Below are 20,078 nucleotides of genomic sequence, written 5' to 3'. Positions count from 1 at the left end.
CAGCGTTTTACCGAGCTGTTCTATTTTAGAAACCACGCACTCAAGATTACATGTTTTTGATGCCCCTCGTGGAAATGTGGCAGAGCAATGCATAATATTTAATTTAATAATTTAATATATACTTTTATTAATCCCCAAGGGGAAATTAGTTCTCTGCATTTAACCCATCCTTAGTTAATAAGGAGCAGTGGGCTGCGGTGAAGCGCCCGGGAAGCAACTGGGGGTTCAGTGCCTTGCTCAAGGACACTTCGACTTGCAGCTAATGGGGAGAGCGAGGATCGAACCCACGACCTTGCGGTTGAAGGACGGCCCTCTTACCCCACTGAGCTAAAGCCGCCCAGAATACAGAGGGAGATATTACACGCTAGAAATGTCATGTTTCCTTACGTAACATCAAGATCTGCATAACCCCAACAAAACTAATTTGCTGCCTGTGAAAAGAAAAATCTAAAAATAGCCCATCAAGACCTGATTTGGAGATCCTGGAGGAGGGCGCAATGTTTTTTTTGTTTGTCTTGCTATAAATATTGAAATGCTTGAGCAAGCATGATGCTTGACAGAGCACATTTGATAAACTCACGAACAAAAGAGCAGGTCGCCACGCTTCTTAAGCTACCAATTAAATATCCACAGTTTCATATTCATAAGATGAATGATTCATGATTGTAAAAAAAAAGAAGTGTGGGGGTTAGTCGGGAGAAATGTTCGCTGCTTGAATGGGTTTTGCCGATAGGTTATGAGTTATGGTAAGTTATGGTATTTATGAGATAAAGCATATTTTTTATGCAACAATTCAAATATTGATGCACCAGAGACAACACAACTATCATTATTTCTGCACACTCAAGTATTTAAACTATCCAGGTTACACCAGACACCTTGACCAAGGACAGAGCTTGAATGTGTTTTATTATCTCTGTAGATATTCAGTTTCTATTTCAGGAGAGTCTAAAAATCGGCCGCCGTGACCTTGTTCTAAATTATAACATCACTTGGAATCTGGAGATGCGATACAGACCCGTCTATTATCTACTGCTGAGAGATTTATTATGGAGGAGATTCATTTATTTTTAAATTAAATTTAGATGAAAGAATGTGTTCGTTAACCAGCAGAGGGAACAAGCACCGCTTACTCCTCCAATAGGTCTGAATTGAAAGAGTGAGAGGGATTAACCGTCCACGGTATGTCACATCAGTGAGACAGGAGAAGTGATAGAGAAGGGAAAGAAAGAGAAGGAAGCGAGGCAATTGGATGAATCAGGAGAAAGCGCTGGCAGACCTGATGATTGTTATATAAGACAAAGTCTCATCAACTCTCACTTCCCTGCTCCCACCTGACAGCTCTGGAGACAATGTGAGGAAAGGTTTTAAAACACAGATTAGCCGTTCACTTCCTCCGCTGGTTTTTTCTGTTACTCATCTTTCATTCACACTCACTGACGTTTCCTGTCTGTCATTCGCTTTTCTCTCTTTTCTTTGCCCTTACAAAATCTCTCTTCCTGTCAGGGTCACACTGACCTTGATGACATCTGTACAAAGAGAGAGAGAGAGAGGGGAGGCCTAGCTTGACAAGAAAAGACACAATGAGTGGATTGAGAACGGGTGGAAATAAGAGGAAAGAGATCATCACTTTCACCACAGCATATGCCTCCAGCATGTCGAGAGTAGGCTATTTTTAGACACAGATGATATTTTTGTATCTGTGCTGCCACGGAAGGAGGTAGAAAACTCACTCTTTGGTTAAATGTCTTTTTTGAGACGAGGATTAGGCAGAGAAATATAAATGCCTGCGCATGAAGATGCTAAATATTCATGGGGACCTGGGCTGAAAAGGGAAATCAGTGAGAGACAAGGAATGAGACAGAGGACGGGATAAATGAGTAAGAGGAGAAACAACAGAGGTTTATTGACTAAATTAGGCAATATTTCCTCCCTGCTGATGCAGTAGACGCTTGACTAGACCAATTTCACATGAACAACTATTTGAAATTACACTGAATTACCAGAATAAACTGCATGAAAACGGATGGTTTTAACCATTCTCATGTATTAATTTCCTGGAGGATGAAAGTTGTCCAATGACGTCAAGAATACGTGCGCAATAATACAAATCTCATGGTCACTCTATTCATCCCTTTATCTTTGCATCAGAAAAGGCTGTGAAGGAAACTCAATAGCTTCAGGGAAAGGATTGGTTTGACCGGGTTACTTACACGTCAGTTCACCTTGCAAATAAAATGCAATTAAAGAGACAGAAGTTCTCCATTTAAAACAGCAAAAGAAAAATTGTCAAGCTGATGATGAGCACATGAGAGCTTGTCGTTACATCCATCCCGTCCTTCCCCATCCTCCATCTCTCAGCTCATGGAGCACACTGGAAGGCAGTGGATGAGACAGGATTATATGTGACTTCAAGATCTTCGGTGAAAAGCAAAAGCTATTTTTTCTTCTTCTTGTTCTTGCAATGAGTCTCCTGTCTAGTTCATGCATTCATATTTTGCTTTGCATTGTGCGCACAGTGAATGCTTTTTAAAAAATCACTTTGAATCTCCGTGTGATTCCAGATATTCCTCAATTGAATTTTCTCCTGAGATGCTCGTGAAACGCTGCCGGTTTGTAGTGTGAAAGTAGTTATGCAAAGTTTAGTGTGTGTGAGAAGGATACAGTGGAGAGACAGAGGGGGAATGGATCTCAGGCCCGTGCCCACTATGGTCTGACATTATGAGAGCTGACGGCCCCTGTGTCTGACGCCTGATGTGTTCTGAAGTTCACGATGAGCCTCCGGTGAGAAGCCGGGTGAATCATCCGCTAAACAACACAGAGCAGCCGCAGAGATACTGAATGGGAGCGAGATCTGAAGCGACTTCGGCGTGAATGTGTTCTAAATAGCAGAGAATAGACAAGGTCGAACGGGAGAGGATGTTTATTAGTATTATATAAATTACCTCAGGAGTCAATACGGCTGGTAAACACCTTTTAATGAAGGTTTTTAGTTTTGTGGTTTTTAGACGATTGTGGAAGAAGAACTCAGATGCTTAATAAAGGACCCGTCCGCTCCAAACAAGTGTTTTGTTTATTCTTCCTTATTCACTTGGATGTTTGACCTTCACTGATGCGAACAAGTGTGATGCAGAAACCTGAAAATGATATTCAAAGATGTTTACTCTCAATGGAGTTCTATCTCGTATCTTACATTTTCTTTAAAGTAAAAGTATCAATTCTACAATGTAAACATACTCCAAGTATTTTCAGCAAAATGTACTTTTGTGAAGTCACTCATTATGAAGAATAGCTTATTGTCGAGTGTTATATCACTATTGTTATTAATGCATTAATATGGATACAAATTGAATGTTGTCACTGGTAAAACTGCTGATATATTTGTACATACCCTTTGGTACATTAATACACAACTATTCATTATTTATAAGCTGATCATTTAAAAAAAAAATAAAAAATCTGCAAAAATAAATAGCTGTAATATATATTAGGTGGAGTGAAAAGTACAATATTTCTCTCTGAAACGTAGTGGAAGTAGAAATTAACATAAAATGGGAATACTAAAATACATAAAGTACAAGTACCTCTAATTAATACATCATTTCCTTGACATGGTTGCTTTTGTTTGGGGGGGGGGGGGGGGGCTGTGGCTCAGAGGAAGAGCGGCTCGTCTTCCATCGGCTCCTCCAGTCCATGTCGATGTGTCCTTGGGCAAAACACTTAACCGCAAATTGCTCCCGCTGGGCGTGATTGTGTGTGAGGTATATGGACGTGTGGCCCCTTGCATGAAAGCCCCCCCCCCCCCATCAGTGTATGATTGTGTGTGAATGCTGACGAGAGTAAAGTCAAACGCGTTCAGGCCCTTTACACATAAATACAAGTCCATTTAGCATTTACTGCTCACTGCGAGTGTCAGCGGTGTTTGATCTTTAGCTCATCACTCACTTTCAGGACTTTGCAATACATGTGTGTGTGTGTATGTGTGTGTGTGAGAGAGAGGCTGAGAGAGAGCATTTATTTGCCTGAGTGTGTGTGTTGTCATTTTCACGTGTTGGTTTGCATCCATAGTAGTCCACAACCCATGTGTGATTTCTCGCACATTTTGGCTTTGATCTGTCCTTCAAGCTTAACATGACATTGTGATGCTTCACCGCGCGCGTGTTAGTGTGTGTGTGTGTGTGTGGGGGGGGGGGGGGGATGGATGTTGGGGGATGAGTGGGGAGAAATGTGGGAGAGTGGGGGGTGAATAGAGAGCATGTGGGATATTTTTAGCTCCACAGCTCCACAGCCCCACATCCGTGTGTGTTTAATCGAGAGTGTGTGTGTGTGTGTGTGTGTGTGTGTGCATGTTTGGATTAGTGTATCCAGCGTCTCGCTCAGGGGAAGGTGATATGCTTGTCCAAACAAGCTTCTTCTTTCACATTCGCATTGGATTGAAACTGTGGAGTGAGCAAGAGAATTGGAGAGAGTGAGGGTAAAAAAAAAAGCAAGAGACAGACCGATGGACCGAGAAAGAGAGGGCAGAGAAAGAGAGGGAGAGAGAGATCGTAGAGGGGAGAGAGAGAGGGTAGAGAGGGGAGGGAGGAAAGACACTGGAGGAGAGAGGATGGAATGAATAAGCAATCTTGCCTTTTCTACTCCTGCCGCTTGCATCTCACTCCGATCACATGCATGCTTCCTCTCCCTCGCGTATCTTTGTTTTGTTCTGATCTGTCCTTTGTCCTTGTTTACATATTCCCTCTGTTGTTTCAGTGTCCCCTTGTACCCTCCGGCGTCTTTGCCTATAGGTCCTCCCGGTACACTCCTTCGTCCTCTCCCTCCTACCTCCTACCCCCCTATGATACCTCTACTCCTCTCCCTGCCTTGTTCCAAATGTCCTCTTATATTAGTCGATGACCCACTGAACTCTCTTTCCCTTTCTAATCACTCCTATTCCCACGCATGCCCGGGAACATATGCAAACACACATGCATACACTCACAGTGGACAGCCACACTCACACAGACACGGTTAGAGAAAAAACATAAAACAGGAAGGATTTTTTTTTTGCAATGGGCAACTCTGTAAAGTCGCTTAAGATTTTCACCAAGAAGGTAAGGTCGGCTCTGCTGTGGTTTCCTTGAATCCTCTGACGGGTGCATGTTTGTCTCATGGTGTGACCCCAACTTGACTTAAAGCTATTTGACTGAACCCTGTAGCGTCTGACTGGCTGTCCCTGTGTTCTGTGTTGAGTACCAGCACATGGGAGTATAACAAAAGAGTTTTTCATTATTCTGATGCGCCTCATGCTGTAGTTTAAAAAATGTTTAGGAATTTACAGTCTTTATTATTAACTTGGACTTTGTGGAAAACTCTTTTAGCATTTTAAAGGCAGCGCTAATAACTATTGCATTTTGTATTATGTTTTTGGCGTGTTAGATACAAGTTCCTTCTGTGCTAATTAATGCTTGTCTGAATTCCCTAGAAACCCATTTTAGCCCTTTAGACAAAAGTCAGAGGAGTTGGTTAGTGCTGCTTGTGCTCGACCATTTGGCTGAGGTGAATTTGGATCATGTCACCAAAGATTAAAGTCGGCTCCATTTGCACAGGGATGCCACCTTAACAGTCAGCGGAAGATTTCTAAGCTGTTAAACCTGCACATGCGGGATGTGATCCGTCAGTAGAAATGGTGCAAACAGGCATTGGTCCTTTAACTATGCCAGATTCTACGAGCTCAGATGTAACCAATTGAGGCATTTAGATGACAACACCAATGTGCAATTGAAGAACGAGGGAAGAACATTCAGAGCCATTTTTCTAAAGGCTCAAGAAGATGACCTCCGTCTGTACTATACATCTTATCAGCTGTCTTCATCGTACTAGTGTATGCTTGAATACACTCTCAGTGTAGAAAGCAGACGGTCCCACAAATAGGGTTTTCTTAAGATCCACAGCTGCACATCCTTGAGAAAGCACGATATGACAAGCAACTGTTGATGCCATCTGCGCTAAATAGGTTGAAGTGGCTTTTTCCTTTTGGTTATATAACTGCAAGCGCGCGGCTTCATCGTACTTTTCTGGCACGATATATCCACAGACCAACTCCATGCATCACTTGGTCAGATTACCCAGTGGGCATCCGTTCCTGTGGTGGGGACAGGAATGCATGAACTGGCATTAAGACTGGCGTGGTAACAGATGGAGTGTGAAGGTCATTTGTAGAGCGTGTTATACATAATTAATGTGCATGGAGTATATGCTTGCATATTCATGTCTTATGGTCACTGTAAAAGCATTTGTAGACGGTTAGCTTACGTCTGAGATTCAAAGCATCAGCAAAAATGTTCCCTTGGTACTTTGCTGTGCCAGTGAGTCCACTCCACTCGCTTTTAGCTGAATCTTCCTCAACTGAGGTGATGTTACACGGTGCGAATTGAAGACTTGATCATCATTTTTATGTTTGATAAGTAAGACAATATGTTGCTGCTGACGTAGATAGTCAGGCAGCTGCTCTCTCTGATTCAGATATTAGCTGGAGCAATGGTTGGTCTTTGTTGAGAAGAGGCTTGTTTTGTCCACTGGCGAGCAGTAATTACCCGTTTTTAATTAACCTGTAGCCTTCTCTGTATTTGGGAGAACACTTAGTTGGCCCCTGGTTAGTCAGTTAATAAGTGATTATAATGAAATGACTCACTGAACTTTAAGCCTCATCTTCTAGACAAAACCCTTCTTTTGTAATGTAATTAAAACAACTATCCCTCGTTATAATTACACTGTGTCATCAATCCTTTAATTCCTCTACTTCCAGACTCCGCACTACCTTATTACTACCAACACATTTAGACTGCGTCATTAGTTGCAATCATAATGCCGTCAGTTAAATGTCTACACATGTGGATCTTGTTGTTTCTTACCAACGACAAATTGGGTATGTAATATCCCAATTTATTATAACGTTGGTCTTAATTTTAATTCTGTCCATCATATTATTATCTCACCAGCGTCTGCGTTGAGATGGGTGGGATGAGGCAAGAAACATGAGCAATCAGATAATCTTAACCACTTCATTTGGAGATAAAACCGCAGTGTGTGCACCTGAATTGGCTGATCTGTGGATTTCTTTCAAACCTCTACGATGGCTGCTTGTGTTGCTCGCCCTGTCGGACTTTATTGTGACGTTGCCATTCCCCCCGATCTCAGCAATGACGATCAAATAAATGATCATAGCTGTGGTTGTGGCTGTAGTTTCGCGGTAGTTAGGGCTGTCCACTCATCACAAGGTTGGCACAACATGTGCAGATGAAGATTAAAGAGTTGTTTTGTGAGGCTGTCAGTGGGACATTGTATTTCTGCGATGCACCGTGAGCATCAACTATAACACGCGATGCCCTCTGCGTCACAGTGCAGGGTTGACCCCTGCAGGGCAGACTCACGGATGACATCAGTTGCTCTTGTAATGAAGTTACAACCTCTTCCCACTGACTGAGGTGCTTCTCCATGACTGACCTGACTGTCCACCTCTCTAGGACTGCATGACTCTCTGTTGACAGACATATGTCTGCCACCCCCTTCCCACCCCCCTCCATGCTGCCACAGTCTGAGTCACAGTCTCTACCCCTGTCTTTGCCCCTGCTCCCATGTCTGGCCCCCCGCCTCGGATGCTTCCCCAGGACCAAAAGAAGAACTACAAAGCAGTGCAGTCCTCTGAGGAGGGGGGATCTGGGGGGGCCTACCTTGAGCCACTAGTGGCCATGGCCCAGAACGGAGCCACTATGCACAACGTACTGGGGCCTGCGTGCATCTTTCTACGCAAGGGCTTCGCTGAGAGCCGGCAGGCTGTACGTAAGTCCAGACAATATCATGTGCATGCAATGGCAAGAGATGAGCACACAACACGGCACATGCACAACAATGGAGACACGAGATGAATGAGTGTAGTGATCACCGCTCACTGTAACGTCAGCACTAAACCCTCCTGTTACCTTCACATTTACTAACATATTTTACCCTCGGGGTCAATTTGACCCCAGCAATTAAAACCTCCAGAAAACTATTAGAATTAATATTGTTTCCCAAGTTTAAGTGTGAGGTACTTTATGTTTGTTTGTTGACTACCTAAATAGCCCTTTAAATATATAAAAAAGTTGATATTTCTGAAATGTTTGAGACAGTGAAAAACAGCCTGGGGTCAAATTGACCCTAAAGGTAACAGGAGGGTTAAATACAGCATGTAAATAAATGCAGTGGAAATGAGAAGATGGCATTCGTAGACTGTGCAATCTGTCCTCTTGATAGGATGAATGCTGAATGCAAGGCTGTGTGTGTGTGTACGCGTACAGTGGTGCATGAGGCTGAATTACTCACACACATTGGTGGACTTTTGCATCATTATTACTTAAACCGGGTTATGGTGACGCATTACAATTTTCTCTCTTCGTCTAATTCCAGCAGTGACAACAACGTGCGTTACGGTCTCGCTTTTTAAAGAAAACAGGGATGTTGAAATCCTCATTGTAGAGGAACCGCTGTTTTACTGACTGTTCTGATGACAAGCTCTCACATGGCTGTTCTTAATGAATGCAGGGGTTGAGATTGGTTCATGTTATTCAGTCGACCTCAAATTAAAGGAAATGTTGCTGACCATCGTCTCTGCATCTCCTTGCTGTATGTGATCCTGTTTCTGCTGTTATACTTCTATCTCATTATTTTTAAACAGGCTGTCGTAGAGTGCAAAGCGTCTGCATGTTTTCTGCAGCAGGTGATGTCACTGATAAGCTCTTCCTCTCTTGCTGGAAGAAAGCATGCAGACTCTTGGTCACCGCTGCAGTTACTTATTGTTGTACAGCATCCTATTGTGTAAGAAATGCTGCATAATGGCCTAATCCTGAAAATAGCAGCAGTCTTTGGATCCTGACCTTGCACTGTGATCCTTCACAGGACCGAGAGTTGAGGCCAGAAGAAATGGATGGTATGGCACATTTCAGGAACAACAAAACACTGTTTTCTGTTTTGGTTTTTATTCACAATATTTTCAAATAATTTGTTCATCTCTATATGATTCAAACCCCGTCTTTATCGCTCTCAGAGTTGCGTGAGGCGTTCACGGAGTTCGACAAAGACAAAGATGGGTTTATCGGCTGTAAAGATTTGGGCAACTGCATGAGAACGATGGGCTACATGCCAACAGAGATGGAGCTAATAGAGCTGAGCCAGCAGATCAACATGAATTGTAAGTAAAACTGTGTATGTGTGCATGTCTTTTAATCCTTTCCCCCATTCCTCTGACAAACATTTAGAAGCAGTCGTGCATGTTATCACTGCCGAGGCTGAGGATTACGCATTACTCATCAAACCCATTATTATAGAACAGCTTTTAAGTGATGTTGTCCTTTTATGCAGTTCTTTAGTTCCCCTATTTTAGTTTGTCTGTTGTTTTTTATTTTATATTTTTATCTTACCATTCTATTTGTTTTGCCTTGATTCTCTGTAGAGCACTTTATAAACTCTCCTATATAAATAAAGTTGTTATTATTATTAATATTATTATTATTACTATTATTATTATTATTATTATTATTATTATCACCACCAGACAGAGTACAAATAAAGCAACACGTCTTGTCCTTATTTGTCCGTAAGAATACGCTGAAGGTTATTGCCTCTTCCTCTTCTCAATCCGCCCAACAGTGGGAGGACATGTTGACTTTGAGGACTTTGTTGAACTCATGGGGCCCAAACTTCTGGCTGAAACGGCGGACATGATCGGGGTGAAGGAGCTGAGGGATGCGTTCAAGGAGGTGAGGACAGACATGCAGAGGAAAGACATGACAATAATCTTCAGGATGTCTACGAGTGTTAGGTCATCGTTTTTCACGTGTCCCTCTTTCTCTCATCATTCTCAGTTTGACACTAACGGTGACGGCCAGATCAGCACAGCAGAACTCCGAGAGGCGATGAAAAAGCTTTTAGGACAGCAGGTACGGAGCTGCTGGGGGAGTCGGTCCTCATGTCGGTTGCTGTGCATCAATCATGCCGTCTGTCTGAACGTCGTCTGCTGATACTCGAGGATCTTGTCTGAGTTTGTGCCGTGGATGTTCACACCTTCCCCACAACCTGATTTTTTTCAGGTCGGACACAGAGACCTGGAGGACATCTTACGAGACATCGACCTCAACGGAGACGGGCATGTAGACTTTGAAGGTAAAGAGTCCGAAGCAGCGTGACGCCATACTAGCAGTTAATACAGCATTACACATTTCACTGTGGGCAGAGCCTGTAAATCATACAGGCTTACACCATATACCTTCCTGGTGTCTTCTGTGTCATTCTGTCTCTCAAAAAGCCACACACATTTCAAAGTAAAATCCCAACATGTGTGTTCTAATACCATGCTGATGGTGAGGTGAGGGGATGAAGGCAGGAGGTTGCTGTCAGATTTGTTTCCATCCCCTGGGATTATTTCACCTCACGGAGAAAAATATGCACAGTCTGTCAGGGATGAAAATATCGGAAAGGGCTGCTGTTCTGAGTTGCATAATTACACAATGTCATGTTTCCCCTGCATTATTGATGCAATCATTCAGCAATACTGTCCAAGTAAAATTTGATTGAGCAGGATTGAACAAAAGAAAGTTGTCTTTGGTTGTATAATAACGCACTTTATAGTGTGCTAATGTCCCGGTTTGTGACCTTGACCTGGGTTGTGCTTGTATTCACCTGACAAATGTACTGTACTGTTCAATATTCACTCGTATTTTCACTCAGTTTTTGCTCTCCAATGAACTCCTGAGAGAAATAGCTGCTGGATGCTGCCCGATGTTCACCAGCTGGTGCCAACTGTCTGTTGTTTAGTGCGAGGCAGCGTACATCGAGGTCTTTGCTGAAGACAGAGCAATGCTCCCAGAGCGCTGAAAGTGAACCATAACAGTTTAAACTTTTAAACTACAACCAAAATAATGAGCTGAAAGATGCTATGATTAGTTGATAATAATATTGATTGTTGCAGCATTCAAATACACAATGTATTTACTCACATAGGAATTGTCCTTCTGTAGAGCAACATTTTTGGTGATCATAAACGTCCTTTTGGAAAGATGTTTCTATGTATTAAGGATCAGTTCTGCTCACTTGTGCTGCATGGTATGTATATGTCATTGAAGATGTTGTACTGAAGCATTAAAATACTTTGTCATTTACTTTAATTCCCAGAGTTTGTGCGGATGATGTCTCGATGAGTTCATGGCGGAGTCGACATGTGAAACACAACATGGGTTCTCTGTTGGTGTGGGAGGAAGAGGAGAGAGTCCAGTACCGAGTGTCGATGGATCTGGATCTTCTGAACTGTCAAAAAACAAGAACACAAACATATCAACCCAGCCCTGAAACTGCCATGCTGGAGCACAAAGGCTGAGGACTGCAGCCGAGAGCAACACTGTTGATGACACGCTGCTGATGTTCCTAAGAACACAAAACCAACAGCTGGATTTCTGACTTTTACAAAGTATGTTTTAAAAAAAGCATATTTTCCTTTCGTAATAACATTGTTAATGTTGATGTGGTGGTTGACTCAATGGGTTAAGGGAATTGGGATGTTTGAGAAACACTATGTTGATAACTGTAGCAAATAAAAATGTAAAGTTTTCAACTAGCAGCGAAACCAATATAGCACAGTCCTCTCTTAAGCTGAGGACATCTTAAGCACACAAATGATATATAGCAACATGTAATATTTAATGTGATCCTGTCAAAGCTGTGTTTGTGTTTTGTGCATACTGTTGTTTCTATCCTAACACTGTAGGTTTATGATGTGTCCTGTAAGACTGCATTGGTTAAAGCAAGCCAATAGTTGTTCTGTAATTATGTGTAATGTAGCACTGATGCAGTTCTTCATACTTTAATAACATTATGCCCATCATACTGTGAGATATACGTCATGTAAAAATCCTGATGGGAATTTGCTCTAGTTAGTGAGTTGCTAGTCTTGAATGCGATAGGCCTTTTGAATTCCATATATGTTTTATTAATTCTGACTATTACTCAGAGTTACACAGAGTGTGACAGATCATCTACTCACAAGCCTCGGTGATAAACATGAAAGAGCGTTAATTCTAGACATGAAAGAGAGATTATGTTAGTGCTTTCATTTGTATCAGAGAGCTTTAATAAATGTACTTGTTCTGAGTCTTCAGAACAGTCCTGAAGTGATTTTCACTTTGGTACAACTTTTACACTTTTAATTTCAATACCTCAAAATGAATTGAACAATCAACATATTGCATAAACCGCCCCGAACATATCCTCTTTTACCTTCATTATCTATATTTATAAAGGGGCAGCATTTGCTAATTTATGAAAAAAGCCAAAGAAAGTTTACAAAAATATAATTTAAGTCTCATTCAGTGTAGTAAGTGTATGCAGTGTATTTTAGAAACATGATCCAATAGATTTTATTTTCAAAACGGCTGCTTGAAATGTCGTTTCTGGTTCATGGGGCAGCTAAATTATCGGTTCACTGTTCTTAAATGGACATGGGTTTATGCATGCTATAAACTTATCTTACTTTGTGACTTTACTCGTCTTAAGTGTTTGAAACTATGCATGCAAGAAACAACTGACATTTGTAGCAGAATACATACAAATAAAGTTTTTTATTGGAACTTGAGCACAGAAGCAATTTCTGTAGAATAGTGTGTGTTGTATGTATTAACAGTGTTGTGAGGACATTATCTGGTCCAGACGGAGACGTTATGGGGACGCTTGTCTTTGGACATATAGGGACGAATAGCATAGACCAAATCCATAAAAGATATTAAAGTACTTTATTAATCCTTTTAAGGAAATTCCTTTTTTGTAGTCCCCGACGTAAATAAACTCGACCCTCACATGACAATTTTTGGATTGATGTAGAACATTAAGTTTCTCAAATCTAGCAAAGTCTGTCGTTGAGATGGAGTCTGAGATGTTTTTAAAGCCAACATGAGCTCCAGCAAATATCTCAGTGTGTTTAAAAAATAATTATGAATGCCGTTAAATGTGGAATGAAGCTCATCAACAATGAAGATGGGGACAAACACACTTCTGACATTTACAAAAAGCACACTGTCAAGCCTTCTGTTTAGTGTTATAAACACACACACTTGTTATTTGGGCCTATACCTCCTTGTGCATTGCATTGTTTTGTAAAGGTGAGAGAGCACTGGGCTGACCTCTGACCTCTGACCTCGAGTACTAAAAGATGCCGATAATAATTCCTCGCAAAATTATTTCTTATCACGTTGACATGTGATCGTATTAAACACCGCTACACCGCTTGCTGCTAACAGTCTGTAGCTCCAGCATCGTGACGAAAAGCCGTGCACTTCATCCTGGACTGTCCAGATGGAGAACTACCTGACCGTCTGTCGTCTCAATCCTCTTCCGGCACACGACGAGTGTTAGGGCGGTAAGAGCTGAGAGCTAACACCGGCACAGCTATTTTTAACCGGGGCAGCTCGCTCGTAAGTAGCGTGATGCCTATTCCTAATACTCAATCCCAAACACCGGCAGGGTAAGTTAATGTGACATTATTATCAATGACGATGGTTGGGTTGAAGTGTTGTTGCTGTATGACGGTTCACATAAAGACCACGTCACTCTGAAACAGGTGCTTGTTGAGCTTTCACGTGAGATGACAGCGTTACTGTGACTTCATGACAAACAGAGTGTGTGTGTGGTCCCATTAAGCAGCCGGCTCACAGTTGATCTGAAGCTGTGGGAGAATAACTCAGACATGTGTTGGTCATTTTTTATTTCTGCAAAGCATCAAGTTATTATACAATAAGGCACTGTCTATCAATTTACGACAACAGTCTTTCACTCATTGAAAAACTGCAATAACTGTTCTTCATGCTGTCACAAAACCATCAGAGGAAATCAAGTTACTTTGAAAAGAAAACTGCACTTTAACTGTCTCTTTCAAGAATGGCCCTCAGTAACAGAAGACCCCCAACAACAGTAGACCAGTATTATTATTAAACTGTAGCCCTGGATTCTTGATGATATCGGTAATATGTTAATATCACAATCATTTATGACTAAAAACTATGTGGGTGAAAACAGCGCATAGATATTGGCCATCAGCAAAGTGTGATGTTACTCAAAAAGTAATTTAGAGTCTATCACAATGTAGAACACGTCACCTGAAAGAGAACATGGAGGATTATAATGTTTATACATTGTATGTTTGTACTGTCTTGGTCAGATGCATTGAATGATTCACTCGTGTTGTACATTACAGGTCGGGCTTCAGACGCCGAGGCTTCAAACCAACCAGGAGACTTGCCTTAAAGCTTTGGGTTTCGCCGTCGTGTGCAGCCTACTTGCTACTGCTACACTGTGTGTCTTCGGCTGTCGAGCAGCAGGAAGTGGTTTACACTCCCAGGTGACAACCTTCTGTGCAGGTGCCTCTGCATCTCCGTCACGTGTCTCTATGTCTGGTTGACTCTTCTGTTCGTCTTCATAATTGTGCCGACTGTACTTGGAGTCTCTTTTGGCCTCCGCAGACTCTACATGAGGACCCTTCTCAAGATCTTTGAGGTGAGCTTGGTGTCCCTGTAATGCACAATATTATTAGAAGAGTAGCAGACAAAATCTAAGTCTTTTGTAGTTATAAAAGGAGTGTTGGTTTATTTATTGATTTTACATTGTACAACATTTTCAGAAAACAAATATCCTACCTCTAAACTGCTGTGGTTGTGGGGATCTATCAGAACTCTTTGAGATGCTAGTAAATCTTCCACAAAATACTTTTTGCATCACTAATCGCACCGATTTCATTTTGTTGTTGTAAAGATTCCCTGTTGATGGGACCCCCGGGTTCTCTCAGGTCAGGGAAACTGTCAGAGGCACAGGGTTTCCTCAGGGACTTAGTTTTTGGGACGGACAGCAAGGGGGGGAAAGCTTTTCTCCATGGGACTACTATCTGGGGTAGGACAGATACTGCAGGGAGCTTAGACTCCTGGGATGAAGTTAATCGACTGGAATAGTTTGAGTACGGTACAGAGAACCCACATTTGTTCCCCTCACAAGTTCAGCCATTGTGGTCCTACAGTTTTGGGGGTTTTAGGACTCCCCCTCAACACTCAGAATAATAGTGAACATGATAAAAAGTGACAATTAGGGACATACCTGTCGTCTGAGCAGAATTGCTGACTGTTTTACCAATTTCTTGAACGTTGTACTTCCGTTGAAGGCATCTGTTGTAGGGGCAGTAGTCCCTTGTAGTTGATTGGCAGAGCTCTGGATAAGGCCGTGTTTGAGCCCTGAGAGCTGGTCAGCCAATCAGACTTTGGTTGACAGCAGGTTGTCTTCATTAATCTTAAACCTGTGACTTTGCTCCGAAGACCCCTGTTTATTTTCTCTCTGCCTGCATTGCAGTGCCTTTGTGTGTGGTAACGTTCCACCTGTGACATGGCAGCATCACAGCAATATTAGCTCACTGACATTGCTATTTAGTCTGTCCGGCCCACTTGGTTCTTCTATCTTCATTTAGTTCTGGGTACCTCCGAAAGGAAACAAGTGTGTGGTATTCACAGATAGGAAAACAGGAAGCTTTATGTTAGGTAGGCTGGCTTTAGTGGCCAATACATCAAAATCAGCCTGAGTATCTTTCAGAGCTTTGGAAGTGTCAATCATTGAAGCCTCATGCAACAGGTCTGGGAGTACTTGTTGTTGTAGGAGTGTGTGTATGTAGAGTACTGGGTCAAAACTGTGATCTAATCATGCTTGAGTAAGTTTGACAACAGGTTTTAAAATTAAACTGGAATGTGTTGAATGTGTCTGCAATTTCTCTGCATTGTTTTTCAACTGCAAGCTTCATCGGAAAAGATGTTGTCTGTTGCAGAGCTGTCACTGCGGTGCTTTTTACTGCCAACTTCATTGCTGCTTGACAATCTTGTTTTCTGAACCAGTTATATCATTTTTTTCCTTTACAAATAAGTGGGCAACCTCACAAATGGAGAAGGAAGCAAAGGAGAAGAATCAACAACTCTATAAACCCTATAGCAATGGTAAACAAGTAATATGTTGATATTCCTCAGTCATTAATGCTTAGTGTACTGTACCTGTATTATTTTGACCATTAACTCAAATGTATGTCTTTATTATAGTTTCCATTCTCGTTGTAGGAATCATAGCCAAAGAACAACCGTCGTCCTCGCAGCAGGAGATCCTGGAGCTCCGAGGTTCTGCCGGCGGTCTGCCCTCAGAACCGGAGTTTGAGATGGCGGACATCTCCTTCTTCTGCCGGAGAGGCGTGGAGAGCATCTTTGATGACGAGGTGACGAAGCGCTTTTCGGCTCAGGAACTGGAGAGCTGGAACTTGCTGACTAGAAGCAACTACAACTTCTATCACATCAGTATGAGACTCACTTTCCTGTGGGGCCTGGGAGTTCTCATTCGCTACGGCGTCCTGCTGCCTTTCAGGTCAGAGCCGCCACACGCATGCCGGTTCTGTTGCAGAGGCAGTAAAATGAATCTCATTTTACAAAAGCTGTGAAAAGTGTGAAAAACTGGTTTGATCCAGCTATATATTCTTTTTTTCCTGCAGGGTTACTCTGGCGGTCACTGGCATTAGTCTGCTTCTCGTCTTCACTACTTTGGTTGGCTTTTTACCAAATAGAAAGTCAGTGTCCCCCAATTCTCATAACAGTCCAAGCATCCACATGATCACAGGTCCCTAAACCAGAAAGATGATCATAATCTACATGACTGTCTCAGTATTTTGGCCCTTGAAGTATACATCAACAAGGGGACTGCAATAATTACTGGCACGATGCTGTATGTCTTCAGGTTAAGGTTCTATCTCTGTGAGGAGGTTCATCTGATGTGTTACCGTATCTGTGTGAGAGCTCTCGCAGCAATCATCACCTATCACAACAGGTACGACATGTTGAATGTTGAATGCATTATAATGATCAGAACAGTAATATTCACAAATTCACAGCTTTTTGCTAATATCTGCATTTAAGAGAACATAATGGCACGCGTTGACGTGTGTATGATGTGTAGTTGCAAGTCACCAAAGTGTGCGTCGGTGTCTCAAACAAACTTGTTTAATTACAGAGAGAACAAAGCAAAGACTGGCGGTATCTGTGTGTCTAATCACACAACGCCTATTGATGTCATTATCTTGGCCAATGATGGCTGCTACTCTGTGGTAGAAACGTTTGTGTGTCTCTCACTTTCCTGTCTACATAAGAATGAATGAATATGACAAATTACAGATGAGTAGAGGCGTTGTTTTTTAGCTGAACTTGAGCCTAACTCTTCCCTCAGGTTGGCCAGGTGCATGGAGGGTTGATGGGAATGATCCAACAAGCCATGGCCAAATCATCTCCTCATATCTGGTTTGAAAGTCAAAGTCAAAGTCAAAGTCAGTTTTATTTATCAATTTTCCATATGTGCAAACATACAGAAGATCGAAATTGCGTTTCTCTTCTGTCCAACATAAAGTGAATTGTGCAACATATAGACAACATAGAGTGCAAAAATAGTAAAAAAACATGTAAACATATAGACAACATAAATATCAGAAGTCAAAGACAGACACCTAGTGGCCAAAAGGTAACGATGCATCTTCTCAGTCGGCATTGCTCTTATCTCCAGTGGTGTTATAGTCAGTCCCACAGCTGTACAACCACTTATCAGCTCAGTGTGTTTTAATTTATAGTACACAGTAGACTAAGTTCACCCCTGTATATGTCTTTATGTGTCTTATCATGAATAGATGTCAAGAAACTTAGTGCTCATGGTTTAGATTAGGTTTAAAATATTGAAATATGAGCTTGTGGTGCAAACATTTGATTTTGGCTTCGAGATATGTTTTACATTTTGATTTCAAACATATGGTACAACAGTTTTACACACACATGGTCAGTCGGATGAAAGCGTTGTGAGTAAATTCCATCAGTTTCTGTCACATCAGTATGTATTTGTGGATGCCATCAAGCAAAACGCTTGTCAGTGAGCATAGTCTAAAAAATATAACTCTACTCTTTTTACTTTAATGACGTTTCAACTTGAGATAGACCACGGACTATGCATTTATATAATGTGTTGGTTGTTGCCATAATAGTATCAGTTTAGATTGAACTCCATGAAGTGAGGCTAATGGTAGGACTATTTATATATTGATCATTTGCTTTGTCATTTTAGGCTAAGCGATCATGTTGCTGACAAAAACGAAGCAGCACATTCTGATCTTCCCTGAAGGTGTGTATGATGACATCATCCTGATAGGTACACCTGTAGAGCGGAGCACGGAACACCTGTTGTTTAGGGTCGATAAGAGCTCCACACGTGTCTTCCACAGGTACTTGCATCAACAACACATCAGTGATGATGTTTAAAAAGGGTTTCTTTGAAATTGCCTGCACAGTCTATCCAGTTGCCATTAAGGTAGGCACTTCTTTGTCTTTTCCCTCCTTTCTACTCACGTTGCTCTTCCCTGGGCTTGATCTGGCTTTGTGTACTCCCTGCAGTACGACCCTCGGTTTGGGGATGCTTTCTGGAACAGCAGTACGTTCGGCTTGGTGATTTATCTGCTGAGGATGATGAGCAGTTGGGCCATTGTCTGCAGCGTTTGGTCCCTGCCGCCGATGAACAGAGAGGTGAAACACCAACTCAACTTTATAAAGAGATATGTTGCATTATAAAAATGAGTGATGCAACTTTCTGATAATCTGTTGTTTATTCTGTTCAATGGAGGACTTTCCCCACCTTTTCTGAGCCTGTTCTTTTGTAATGTCCTGGTGTAGGAAGGGGAGGAACCATAGCTGCACAAGGAGGATTAGTGGATCTCATTTGGTGAGTCATTAGCCAAGTTTCCATATAAATGCATTTCGAATATGAATTTGAAAGAAAATCAGCAAAAGGAAACACGATCTATGTGCGTCTTCATCCTCTGATGTTATGTGAATATTAGACGTTGGTTCATTAAGATAAATAGTATACGCTTCTAATTCTCATAAACTCTGCCTGTCAAACCTCAAATGTTGGAGAAACAAAATTAAGAAAAACAGTCTTCATATAGTCACATAATTGATAGCATTCATCCAAATGCTGGAACAATAGAAAACAGCAATAAAAACATAAATGAAGGTCAGGTCTGCACACTGTACTGTTGCTCCCTTAATGTTGGCATATCCACTAATGCTCTTCTTCAGACTTACAGATCAGGTTTGATGCTGTTTTCCTTTCTTTGTCATGTGCTCTCAGGGACGGAGGTCTGAAACGTGAAAAAGTAAAAGATGCTTTTAAGGAAGAGCAGCAGAAACTTTACAGTCAAGTTCTTGTCGGTGAACGGGAAGTGGGGGACAAGAGTGACAACACACATTTGGAGGATGAAAATCAAGAAGAGGATAAAAGAATCCAGCTTCAACAGATGGACATTGAGGACACAGTAAATGTGTGACGCTATAAATACAGACCCTTACATCTCATACTGGGAAATCTGGAATACTTTGTATTGTTATTAATTATTGAAATGTGAATCTACAGAGGTGGAGCTTTATGTTGATTCTTATGGTGACCTTTACTTAACTGAGTGATAGAAAAATGTTTTTATAATAAGATATTTATTCACATTGTTTTGTATGATGTAAAATTAGGAGAATGGTTACACTTACAGTATAGGAAGCTCAAACATGTAGAGACATACAAATGCTAATAGGTCAGTTTGTCTTTAAACCAACTGTTTACAGACCAAAGTCCTTTACTGACCTCACTTTTCCTGCCTCCCTTTTCACTGCCACGTGAGCTTGTTGTTTATCACAATAAAACACTGACCTCTTTGTGAATAATTAGACATGATTTCAGAGATTCTTTGAACACGTGCACAGCCATCAAGAAAGCTGCAACATTTCCAGTGCCTAGTCCGACTATTGTAACATCGCTGTCACACAGTGGCAGAGCCAACACTTGTGCGTCACCTTGCTAAGTGGCTCAATGCTCTATATGTGTTTTTGCCATTAATCTTCGCTGGCCACCGGGAAGAACTGAAAGTTAGATAAAACATGTCCAGGCCTGGTACACAATGTAAGGCAGGGAATATCCACATGACA

At 41.7% G+C, this 20,078-nt stretch overlaps 2 protein-coding genes across 2 annotated transcripts; both read left to right on the top strand.

Annotated features, from left to right (window-relative positions):
* Positions 1 to 4,666: 4,666 nt before the first annotated feature.
* On the top strand, positions 4,667 to 12,640 carry cabp1b (calcium binding protein 1b). Its single transcript, XM_056432551.1, has 8 exons — positions 4,667 to 5,093; positions 7,650 to 7,817; positions 8,917 to 8,947; positions 9,065 to 9,208; positions 9,667 to 9,776; positions 9,882 to 9,956; positions 10,107 to 10,179; positions 11,188 to 12,640. The coding sequence occupies exons 1-8, from the start codon at positions 5,052 to 5,054 to the stop codon at positions 11,211 to 11,213; spliced, it is 669 nt and encodes a 222-aa protein (XP_056288526.1). The 5' UTR covers positions 4,667 to 5,051; the 3' UTR covers positions 11,214 to 12,640.
* Positions 12,641 to 13,487: 847 nt separating this feature from the next.
* Positions 13,488 to 19,822, top strand: gpat4 (glycerol-3-phosphate acyltransferase 4). The gene is given in 15 exon segments (XM_056433188.1): positions 13,488 to 13,525; positions 14,307 to 14,553; positions 15,956 to 16,025; positions 16,143 to 16,440; positions 16,565 to 16,639; positions 16,807 to 16,896; positions 17,080 to 17,173; positions 17,293 to 17,377; positions 17,550 to 17,580; positions 18,172 to 18,193; positions 18,195 to 18,228; positions 18,329 to 18,414; positions 18,498 to 18,667; positions 18,787 to 18,822; positions 19,234 to 19,822. Coding segments are annotated over 15 exon segments (1,572 nt in total). The 3' UTR covers positions 19,430 to 19,822.
* The last annotated feature ends 256 nt before the right edge of the window (positions 19,823 to 20,078 follow it).

This window comes from Pseudoliparis swirei, chromosome 15, assembly GCF_029220125.1.
Source record: "Pseudoliparis swirei isolate HS2019 ecotype Mariana Trench chromosome 15, NWPU_hadal_v1, whole genome shotgun sequence".
Classification (NCBI taxonomy): domain Eukaryota; kingdom Metazoa; phylum Chordata; class Actinopteri; order Perciformes; family Liparidae; genus Pseudoliparis; species Pseudoliparis swirei.
The sequence above is the reverse complement of the archived record's forward strand: the minus strand, read 5'-3'. Positions and strand labels throughout refer to the sequence as shown.

What these genes read in the sequence shown, in the direction of transcription:
- cabp1b (XM_056432551.1), top strand. Translation starts at nt 5,052, where the DNA reads ATGGGCAACTCTGTAAAGTCGCTTAAGATTTTCACCAAGAAG. An exon ending in CCAGCAGATCAACATGAATT is followed by an intron (nt 9,209 to 9,666) that starts GTAAGTAAAACT and finishes TCCGCCCAACAG; the next exon opens with TGGGAGGACATGTTGACTTT. An exon ending in CGGGCATGTAGACTTTGAAG is followed by an intron (nt 10,180 to 11,187) that starts GTAAAGAGTCCG and finishes TTTAATTCCCAG; the next exon opens with AGTTTGTGCGGATGATGTCT.